The sequence below is a fragment of a genome (genome assembly GCF_019968985.1).
Source record: "MAG: Porospora cf. gigantea B chromosome Unknown PgB_NODE_939_length_9331_cov_126.004, whole genome shotgun sequence".
In the NCBI taxonomy this organism is placed as follows: domain Eukaryota; phylum Apicomplexa; class Conoidasida; order Eugregarinorida; family Porosporidae; genus Porospora; species Porospora cf. gigantea B.
This window is the reverse complement of record NW_027179355.1, coordinates 1-9,331: the sequence shown is the minus strand read 5'-3', so window position 1 is coordinate 9,331 and position 9,331 is coordinate 1. Positions and strand designations below refer to the sequence as shown.

Genomic DNA, 9,331 nt, shown 5'->3' with positions numbered 1-9,331 from the left:
TGCCTGTCTGCTCCGCCATGCTGCTGTGTTCCGGCCGAGAAAATGGGCCAATTCAATGCCGTTTTGTCTCATTATCACTCCACCGGATAAAACGACAACCACAGGGGTCTTCCATCTAGCGACGTACCTAATGTTAAACACACACGACCCTCACGGCGATATTCATTGTATGCGTCGCGTAAGCCTATTTCTGAGCGGAATAGAACCTGGGCAGTCCCTAGACTGCGGTCGGTGTGGTCGAAGTCCATACGTACGTCCACGACCTCTGCGACTCGCTCGAAGAGCATTTTCAAATCCTCCCGTAGCACGCTGAAATCCAGGTTGCCCACGTGCAACGTGTGCACCTCCGGCCCTCCTTGGCGACGGGGCGATCGCTGCGTCACCACCCCGTCGTTCTCCCAGAGGTCGTGCTGCCAGCGGCGCCCGGTAGCCAGGTGCCAGCGTGACGACTGGCGCACCAGCGACGACTTTCGGTGTTGGCGAGGCCGCTTGCAGAGGTCCTTGCGCGGGCGCTGATCATTACGTGACTGGCGATCTGTGTGCCGGATGATGTCGTCTGCGGATAATGATGCGGTACACTAATCGACACTCACCAAGGGCCAAACCCAGCTTCTCCGCCATAAATCACACTTTTTGAATGTTGTGCTTGATTCTGCTTGGATCGGATACGAAAGAGATGGCAAATCTGCTGGTGAGGGCGGCGTTAAGTGTGTAGCAGCAACAGCGCCACGGCTTCCGGTTGCGGCGCATGGGTATGACATGCTCCGGATCAGAGTGCAACTGTGGCGCTGAGGGCGACGACGTCCTGAGGAGGGAGCTGCTGCCTCAACTAGGCGCGAAATTTGTAGTGGACGACGTTAATTGCTCGCGTATGCTGCGCGTTCTGAGAGTGCGTCCCTCTGTGAAGGTTGTCTGGGTTGATGGACCTGTGAAGGACGCAGCGGTTGATGACTGCACCTTTAACCCGACAGCACTGATAACGGCCCGTCAGTCATCTGATGCCACTCTGGTGGCAAACACATGCCTCGCATCAGTAGAGTGCCAGCAGCGTCACTCAGCAGGCCGTGACCTCATTCGTCCACACTCTATCCGTGCGACCGTCATGGGACCTGTACTTCATGCGAATGGCGTGGCTCTGTTCTACAAGGTCCAATTGCATCAAGCGGCGGGTAGGCGCGCTACTGGTGAAAGACCGAAGAGTGCTGGCCACAGGGTGAGGGCTGCCAGGGTCGCAATGCAAGGTACAACGGCACAGCAGCCGGTGCCCTGAACTGCTTGGACGGAGGTTGTCTTCGCTGCCTCAACGCAGACGTGAACGCTGGCCAGAGTCTGGATGACTGCGTGTGCCTCCACGCAGAGCAGAACGCCTTCCTAGAGATCGGACGGCAGCAGTGCTCGGGGTCCACATTGTATGTCACCATGTTTCCGTGCGTCGGCTGCACCAAGATGACACGGCAGATGGGAGTCGTGAGGCTAATCTACAGCGAGACCTACGACACGCTAACTGCTGATCGCATTCATTCATTGAAAGACGCTGGCATCGTTGTCGAGTGTGTACAGGTCGGAAGCACCGTATTCGTCGCCACCGAGTGAATTACTGTATATGAGCTGATTTTGCAAATATGAGCGCAAAGGAGACGCCGACCACTGCGTGCTCTCCCATACGCATGAACAGTATTGAAATCCACTTTGGGCCCGACGTGGGCCGAGACCCCAACGACGAGTGTGACGATATTCCGCGTCAGTATTTGAGAGGCTCAGTAACGCAGCGCGATTCGTTCAGGGGACCTGTGATCTGACGGAGGCACGAAGACGGTGGCAGCTAACGAAGAAGTGGCGAGCGGCGTACGGCACAGACGATATCCTTACCGAGGCCTCACCTCACTATTTCATTGTGAAGGATAACTACCCACAGTATATCCTGGGCAGATCGAAGGAGGGCCGGCTGGTGTGGTTTGAAAGGCCTGGAAAAGGTCGTTTGAACACCCTGCTCAAGAACGGCGTTACACTCCACGACATGGCTAGACACTACATCCTCACGACTGAGTACCTGTGGCGCGTGGCAGAGCCTCGGGACGACGCGCAGATCATCAGCGTCTTCGACTTAACCGGCTGCCGTCTGGCTGACTTGGCTGGCAACACTCTGAAACTATTCAAGATGAGTTGCGGACTCATTGCGGACCATTACCCTGAACGCAGCCAAAAGGTGATAATGATCAACGCACCTTGGTTCTTTCAGGCCGCTTTTGCCATCGTGTCACCATTCATCGACCCAGTCACCAAAAATAAGATCGAGGTCCTGTCAACTGACTACCAGCCAAGACTGCTCGAACTGGTTGACGCGGACCAGCTTCCGCCTTTGCTGGGTGGCACTGGCCCGGAACCAGACCAGTTCCCGCACCAGATTCATCTACGCAACCTTGTCAGCCGCACACTGGAGGCACTTGGAGTGGACCCGTCTGTTATTTGCCCTTCGCGCAGGAAGTGAGTTCAACCTTCACGCTGGATTCATCTGTGCCATCTATTGAGACGTCTGTCTGATCTAACGCAAGAATTGATTTGAACTAGAACGAATCTGAGTCACTCGCACTTCCAGCGTCGAGGTCGTCTGGGATGGCGGGGCTTGTTAAGTTTTCGAGGGGAGTCTTCAAAGGGGCTTTTTGCTTTTTCTTCGGCGATGAGACCGCCAGCTCCTCGATGGACTTTGGCGGTCTACCTCGCTTTTTTGGGGTCGCTTTGGGCTTTGCAGGTGCCTTCAGTTCCACTTCGGCCTTCAATTCTGCTGCCGGACTTGTTGGAGCCGCGTCATCCGAGGCCGTGACCTTTATCTTTCGTGGCCCTTGTAGACGGCGTCCCCATTTCACGCAGGTAGCGCGTACCTCAGGCGCCATAGACTTGTTACGGTGGTCTCGGTAATGGATCAGCTCGTGGACGAACTGCGCCTGAGATAGAGCCTGGTAGTAAACCACCGGCTGCCCTCGAATCTTTTTCCCTGCGAAAACCTTCAGCGCGCCGTGGGCGAGGTCGGAAATGTAGTGGGGGTAGCACTTCTCTCGGACCACACACAACAGGGCGTACTCCACAAACGCATTTCGAAGAGTTTCTGTCAGTTTGGAGCTGAGTTCGGCGTCAGGTTCCTGCCAGAGTGCCTTTTTCTTCAAAGTGATTGTCGCCATGGAGAAGTCCATCATGGCGGAACCGGAATGAGGAACCGTGGAGCTCAGTCCAGAACTCTCAGGTCGAATCACAACGTCCACGGATGACTTAACAAATCCGAAATCTGGCACCTGCACTAAGAACGTGTTTAGCGTTGAGCCCTCGATTTGATGGGTAATGGAGTACGGCTCGTGTGATTCGTACACGGCCTTGAGAAACTTGACGACTCTCTTCGTATTTTCGCGATCGTTCGCAGGTACGCCAGTCTTCAGATTGCATTTCAGGTCTCGCTCCGCTGCCGGGGCGCTCTCCTGCACCGGGAGCAAGGTCTCCGTATCGCCGAAGCTGGAGAGGTGACGGAATAACAAGAAGCTGTCGGTGTCGGAGAGGTCCGCGCTCGAAACTAGTGCGGGGCGTTCACGGTTCATTATTTGTTTTTAATCTCTATTTTTAGTTAGATCTTGTATCATACAGCAGCAGTTTGCACTCAAGCCTACCAACAATGAGTAGTGAATTAGTCAATCGCACCCCCAACACGCACGTCTGAGTATTCCTCAAATGCGGTGTTTCAGCATAAATTCAACAACGTACACGGTCCTCAACGAAATTGGACGAGGAGGCTTCGCTGTCGTCTATCGGGTGCACGACGCCGGCGGGAATCCTTTTGCCGTGAAGGCGATTGCGCTGGGCAACCTGAAAGCCAAAGCTGCAGCGTTGCAAGAGCTGAGTCTCCTGAGCCAACTGCGCGGTCAGTCGCATGTGGTGCAGCTTCGCGGGCATGCGATCACCAAGGACCAGGTGCTGCTGCTGATGGACCTTTGCGAGGGCCCCAGCGCGCTGACGCGTGCGACGCAGGGCATGACTGATTACGAGATTCGCCTGCTGGCCCGCGACGTCTCTGGGGCGCTACGAAACATGCATGAGTTGGGCTACATCCACTTCGACGTGAAGCTGGAGAACGTCCTCTGGCAGGCGGATATGTGGGTGCTGGTAGATTTCGGTAGCTGTCTGCAAACGAGTTTTGACTTCGGCGCGATGGAGGTGAAGGAGGCTGCGGCGCTACGCGAGCGGCTGCGCGAGATATCTACGCCGTCGTATCGACCCCCAGAACTCGTTAACCAGCTGCGCCTGGACGCCGTCTTGGGTCCGCCGTCAGATATGTGGATGCTGGGAGTGATGCTCCTGACTGCCGTTCTGCGGCGACCGCCGTTTGATGGCAACGATACCGCCATTCTGGCAGGTCCATCGCGATTTTCTCAGATAGTTGTCTCCGAGTTTTCGACGGAGCTTTGGCGTCTTATTAGCAGTCTGCTTCAGCGGGAGCCCCTCGACAGGCCTACTGCGAGAGCAGTCCTAGATTCCCTGTCAAGCGCAGAAACATGGATTGCTTTTCCTGAGACTACGCAGGCTGAGTCTGGTGGCCTGCTGCACACGCCGAACACAGAGGTATCCCCTGACTTGCTCGGCGAGGACACTCTGCCAGGTCCGTCCCCGCCGCTGGTGCCGAATCCAAGCCTGGACTCGCTAGAAACCCTCGACCCCTTCAGGTTTGACGTGCAAAGACCTAGCGTCACGACACCTCCTTGTCCAGTAAAGAATTTCGACGACCTCAACCCCTTTGCGTGAAAAAGATGCAATTCGAATCTGGTCCATCTCGGATGCACAAGACCATTGGTGACCTGCGAAATCAGGGTGTGCTCGAATTGGACATGGAGGAAGAAGGGATCCCCAACACATATATCCTGCCTGGCCGTTTTCCGTGCGTGTTCATTTGCCAGTACAAGGTCACCGACCTGCACGGCAACCCCTCTTCGCTGGACGCTGTGGACCAGGACCAGGAGCTTCTCCTGCACGGGTCTATCATCGAGGTGCGCAGCATATCCACATCCGAGCCATCGAGGGTTGTGTCCCCCAGCATGGAGCTGGGTCCGCCAAGGCAGGCAATGCGACTGAAAATAACCATTCCCATTTTTGATTGGTTCATTGACTACGGCTCCCGTCCAGAAGAGTCAGCCTTCATATGCGCTCGAGGCAACTCCGCCAACCGGGAACTTTACGTGCGACTGGAATGGCCTCATGTAACGTACATTCGGCGGTTTCCTCTGTTCTTCACGAAGATACGCACAGCAGTTAACATCGTAAAAGCGCTGCAAATCAACAGCACGATAGACTACATTGACCTGCTGAGGATTCTGACGTGTCCTCAAGACGAGATCTGCCTGGCGCGCTGGGGCCTTCCGGACCGCACTTTTTGGAACCTTCCGTGGCAGGTAACGGGTCTGACGGAATCCATGCTCCTCGCTATGGCCGATTTCATCCGGTTCCAGTATGAGCAGGTGTGTGAGGTGGCCTCCACGGACACCGATAGTATCTTTGTTTTCGGTCCTCCATTCCTTCGCACGCTGGTAAGCAAGGCAGCCACTGTGGCGGAGATTGTAAAAATGTGCAGTGTACTTCAGAAGACGCCAGTCGAGGAGCGACTGGCACTGGAGAACACTTTGGAAGACACCGATCAAGCATCCTTCACCCCACACGAATTACAAGCGTGGTATGTTTTTTGCGATGTCTAATTTTTCTCCTTCTCGTCCCAAAACTGGAATTAAGCGATGCTGAAGTGTGAGTAAGAGGGGTACAGACGACAGACACTCTCTGGTGGTTAACAATCATATTGATCTTCATCGCGGCTGTTAGCATGCGGGACTACTTGTTCCATTGGTGAGTCTCCCAATGCTAACTTATGCAGGATATTTGCTGCAGCAACCATTGGTTCGCTCTACATCATCCTTGCGCTCTTTGGTGACGAGGACCAGTTTATATTCGACCCGTTCTACTCAAACTGGATCGCGAAGACGGAAGTTGAGTACTAATTGCGTGCTATTTGAAAATGCCGGAACGGCTCAGATATCTGCACTTAGCAGTCGTAGGCACTCGGAGCAGCGAGCCAGAGATCAGCGAATCTAAGTTGCAGCGGGCTGTGCGAAAACATGTAGCGGGTCTAGCGCTTCGGGGCGGCGAGTGCTTCCAAGGGGACTGCTTCACTGTGCAGTGCGGCACGCGCTCCGTGGAGGTCGTCGTGGTGGCGTGCCAACCTTCGAGTGCCCTGTGCGTTTCAAAAGACACTCTGTGGAAGTTGGAGGCGGAAAAGCTAGGAGTCCTGCCCCTCGTCAAGGTGATGATTACCCGTCGAATCGCTGGCTCTTCGGGGTTCCTCGACGTCACGACAGAGGAAATTGTGCGTGTCTACAAAAGCTTCAGGGCGCGAAGCCGGGTTGTGTACCCTGGCTGGCTTGGAATGGTTCAGGGGTTCGAAGTCCTAGTTGTGTCCACTGGGCCCAGCGGAGTGCCGGGGCTGGTGGAACCTGGCAAAACGAGCGTGAAGGCGGTCTTGGATCGCTACGGTGTCCACGAGAGAATTCATGTGGTCCCGTACAGCGATACTGTAGGGCGCAACAACGAGAGTCAGATTCGAGACGCGGCGTTGGATTACTTCGGTCTGCACCCGATTCAACTGTTTGCCCCCAATGACCAGTTTTGGCATCGCGGTGTTCAGTTCAAGGTGCTTTTCGTAGAGTACGGAGGAGTCCAGGTCTCCTGCCATGACGACTCCTTCGAGAAGGCTCGTCGGCGCGTGGACCGATCGACACTAATTTTTACGGAGGGAGCGGTGCATGCAGGCTGGTTCGACATCCTGCCCCGAGACGTGATCCGTTCCATTCGCAAACAGCCCGCACGGTTGCAGCCTTACTACCTGTTCATGTCATTGGATCAGCTCGATCCCGTGGACGTGGAGCGGGTAATGCAGTCGCTGTGGCCCTCCCAAACGTCAAAGGGGCTAAGTAAGGAGGCTGTTAAGGCTGTCATGCAACGGAGTAAGCGCTACGAAGGGCCCATGAACGACGTCAACTGCTGTATTTGCCTCGAGGACATGACACCTAAGGAGGAGGTCATTGAGTTGCGTTGCGGACACCTTATTCACGAGGCCTGCTGCCGGCGCATGCTAGCTTACTTCACGCTGTGTCCCATGTGTCGCGCTGAGGTCACTCAATTTTAAAAATTTTCTTGAGCTGCACCACCAACTTCCAATCAGCCTTCGTCATCTCATCGCGGAAAAATTCCTTGAGGCAGTCAATGCTCTGCCGGCTTATAGCGGAACACAACACGTCGCCCTCGTTAAAATGGCGTCCGGCAGTTGCCGTCGTGTTGCCCGAGATGGATATCGACACCTCTTGACCCTTCTTGGCGGAGTCAACCTTGTTGTCGCGGTGTTTGATTGAGCTCACAATGCCGAGAGAGTACATTCCACCATCCCGACTCTTGACCGATAGCGGTGTATTGACTCGCAGAGTCCCCTCGTTCACAGAGACTCCGACGACAATAGGGTTCCTGGAGTTGAAAATCATGTTGGGCAGGATTTGAACGAGGCATGGGAATATCGCCTTGGCCGCGTTACCTGCCTTGCGCTGCTCCTGCACCTCTTTACGGAACGCAGTGAAGCTATCGAATAGGTGGTATATAATGTCAGCGCTGAAGATCGTGACGTCTTTGGCCTTCGCCTCGTTGTGGGCGTCTTCTGTGATCTTTATATCGAATGCGAGGATGACAGCGAGATCAGGCCGTCCCCGTTCGATCATGGTGGAAGCCTTGATGACGTCCGCCTTGTGACAAGCCCCCAAATTGACGCCATTCACCGGGATCTTACAGTCCTTGAGGAACTGCAGCAGGGCCTCTAGGGACCCCAGCGTGCTGGCCATGACGTAGACGCCTTCACCCGTTCGATCCACAGACCCAAAGATGTGCGTCATGTCCTCCATGACGTCGAGTTGCAGCTGCTCCAGGTCGTCACCGGGGTGTCGTTTCAGCACAGAGGTGCCAGCAACCGCGTTTTCAAGTCCGTGGGCCACCACACGGACACCCATGGCTGCTCGAATCTCCCGGTGGTTGATGTACTCGCCCTTCTCGCGGATTTCCTTTAGGGGTTGTGGAGTGAGCAGTGCCCTCACTGTGGTGACGATTGCCGTGTTCAGTCCACACACCACCAATTCGTCGCCCTCTCGCAGCGTGCCCTGCACAAGCACCACGTCTATGGTGCATCCCATGCCCTGCATGTGCTTGACCTCAAGAACCGTGCACCTGAATTCGTCTGAGTAGGCGATCGACTTCGCCATCATTTTCTGTGTCAGGTTGCACAGGTTGTACAGCAAGTCGGGAACCCCCTCGCCCGTCATGGCGGAAGTTGGTACCAGATTCAGCGTACCGCGTATGTCGCTGTTGTTGTAGTACAAGTTCACGTTCATGCCCTGCTCGTTCAGCTGCAGCATAGTCTCATCCAGGCGCTTCTGGAACTCCTCGTTGACCGCCGGTTGCTGGAGAGCAAACGAGCTGCGGATCGGTGCCCACTCGACTTCTTGCCAGGAGAACAATCTGTCCATCTTGTTGAGAGCGATGATGAAAGGGCACTTCTTTGCCTTCAGCATGTTCAGTGATTCGATCGTTTGCGGTTCCAGGCCGTGCATGATGTCGATGACCAGGATAGCGATGTCGCACAGAGAGCTGCCTCTGTCTCGCAGGTTGTTGAAGCTTTCATGGCCAGGAGTGTCGATTATCAGCAGTCCTGGAAGTTCCAGTGGCATTTCCGTGTCCACCTTTCGGACCTGACGCTCGAGAGCCTCGCGCGGGAAAAACGTAGCTCCGATCTGTTGCGTGATGCCGCCGGCCTCGTGGCCCTGCACATTGGTCGCGCGGATCTTGTCTAGCAACTTAGTCTTGCCGGTGTCGACGTGGCCAAGAATGCAGCAGATGGGGGATCGGAGCTTGCTGTTGAACTCGAAGTGCCTTCGTGGCTCGTCAATTCGCTTGCGCTCCTTAGCGTCCGTAACCTGCTCCAGCATCAGCTGCTGCTCTCTTCGGCGCAGGGCCGCCGCCTCCTGCTCTAACTGCAGCTTTTCTGCGGCAAGCCGCGTTTCTTCAGCCAAACGACGCTCCAGGTCCAGCTGCTCTTTGGTTCCGTCGACCTCGTCGAGCCAGGTCTCCCAATTCTCCTCGCTCGCCTCCGCGACTGGGGCCACGGGTTCCACGGTGGTCTCAACAGGCTCTTGCTTCTGGGGACGGCGTTTGGGCTTCACAACTATCGCCTGAGCCTTCTTCTTGCGGCGAGCCTCCTCTTCTTCTCGTTTCT

General features: G+C 55.5%; 9 protein-coding genes across 12 annotated transcripts; 5 read left to right on the top strand and 4 right to left on the bottom strand.

Annotated features, from left to right (window-relative positions):
* Nucleotides 1-74: 74 nt before the first annotated feature.
* KVP17_002737 (uncharacterized protein) lies at nucleotides 75-621 on the bottom strand (the record flags this gene model as incomplete). Of its 2 annotated transcripts, XM_068519315.1 has the most annotated exons (3): nucleotides 75-127; nucleotides 155-535; nucleotides 594-621. In XM_068519315.1, the coding sequence occupies 3 exons, from the start codon at nucleotides 619-621 to the stop codon at nucleotides 75-77; spliced, it is 462 nt and encodes a 153-aa protein (XP_068371005.1). The 2 variants fall into 2 exon arrangements, with proteins under 2 accessions (XP_068371005.1, XP_068371004.1); XM_068519314.1 differs by having other exon boundaries at nucleotides 75-556.
* Nucleotides 622-748: 127 nt separating this feature from the next.
* KVP17_002732 (uncharacterized protein) lies at nucleotides 749-1,270 on the top strand (the record flags this gene model as incomplete). The annotated part of the gene is made up of 1 exon (XM_068519306.1): nucleotides 749-1,270. One exon carries the CDS (start codon nucleotides 749-751, stop codon nucleotides 1,268-1,270), a length of 522 nt encoding a protein of 173 aa, XP_068370998.1.
* A 352-nt stretch (nucleotides 1,271-1,622) lies between these two features.
* Nucleotides 1,623-2,488, top strand: KVP17_002733 (uncharacterized protein; the record flags this gene model as incomplete). 2 transcript variants are annotated; one of them, XM_068519307.1, is made up of 2 exons in its annotated part: nucleotides 1,623-1,740; nucleotides 1,770-2,488. In XM_068519307.1, 2 exons carry the CDS (start codon nucleotides 1,623-1,625, stop codon nucleotides 2,486-2,488), a joined length of 837 nt encoding a protein of 278 aa, XP_068370999.1.
* A 76-nt stretch (nucleotides 2,489-2,564) lies between these two features.
* Nucleotides 2,565-3,584, bottom strand: KVP17_002734 (uncharacterized protein; the record flags this gene model as incomplete). The annotated part of the gene is made up of 1 exon (XM_068519311.1): nucleotides 2,565-3,584. The coding sequence occupies one exon, from the start codon at nucleotides 3,582-3,584 to the stop codon at nucleotides 2,565-2,567; it is 1,020 nt and encodes a 339-aa protein (XP_068371001.1).
* Nucleotides 3,585-3,714: 130 nt separating this feature from the next.
* Nucleotides 3,715-4,782, top strand: KVP17_002736 (uncharacterized protein; the record flags this gene model as incomplete). Its single annotated transcript, XM_068519313.1, has 1 exon — nucleotides 3,715-4,782. The coding sequence occupies one exon, from the start codon at nucleotides 3,715-3,717 to the stop codon at nucleotides 4,780-4,782; it is 1,068 nt and encodes a 355-aa protein (XP_068371003.1).
* Nucleotides 4,783-4,814: 32 nt separating this feature from the next.
* KVP17_002735 (uncharacterized protein) lies at nucleotides 4,815-5,726 on the top strand (the record flags this gene model as incomplete). The annotated part of the gene is made up of 1 exon (XM_068519312.1): nucleotides 4,815-5,726. The coding sequence occupies one exon, from the start codon at nucleotides 4,815-4,817 to the stop codon at nucleotides 5,724-5,726; it is 912 nt and encodes a 303-aa protein (XP_068371002.1).
* Nucleotides 5,727-6,040: 314 nt separating this feature from the next.
* On the top strand, nucleotides 6,041-7,191 carry KVP17_005270 (uncharacterized protein; the record flags this gene model as incomplete). The annotated part of the gene is made up of 2 exons (XM_068515075.1): nucleotides 6,041-7,112; nucleotides 7,136-7,191. 2 exons carry the CDS (start codon nucleotides 6,041-6,043, stop codon nucleotides 7,189-7,191), a joined length of 1,128 nt encoding a protein of 375 aa, XP_068371006.1.
* KVP17_002731 (uncharacterized protein) lies at nucleotides 6,470-6,754 on the bottom strand (the record flags this gene model as incomplete). The annotated part of the gene is made up of 1 exon (XM_068519305.1): nucleotides 6,470-6,754. The coding sequence occupies one exon, from the start codon at nucleotides 6,752-6,754 to the stop codon at nucleotides 6,470-6,472; it is 285 nt and encodes a 94-aa protein (XP_068370997.1).
* A 2-nt stretch (nucleotides 7,192-7,193) lies between the features above and the next one.
* KVP17_002730 (uncharacterized protein) lies at nucleotides 7,194-9,331 on the bottom strand (the record flags this gene model as incomplete). 2 transcript variants are annotated; one of them, XM_068519304.1, is made up of 1 exon in its annotated part: nucleotides 7,194-9,331. In XM_068519304.1, a coding segment is annotated over one exon (2,138 nt), but the record flags the coding sequence as incomplete, so codon positions are not given. The 2 variants fall into 2 exon arrangements, with proteins under 2 accessions (XP_068370996.1, XP_068370995.1); XM_068519303.1 differs by having other exon boundaries at nucleotides 7,194-9,287.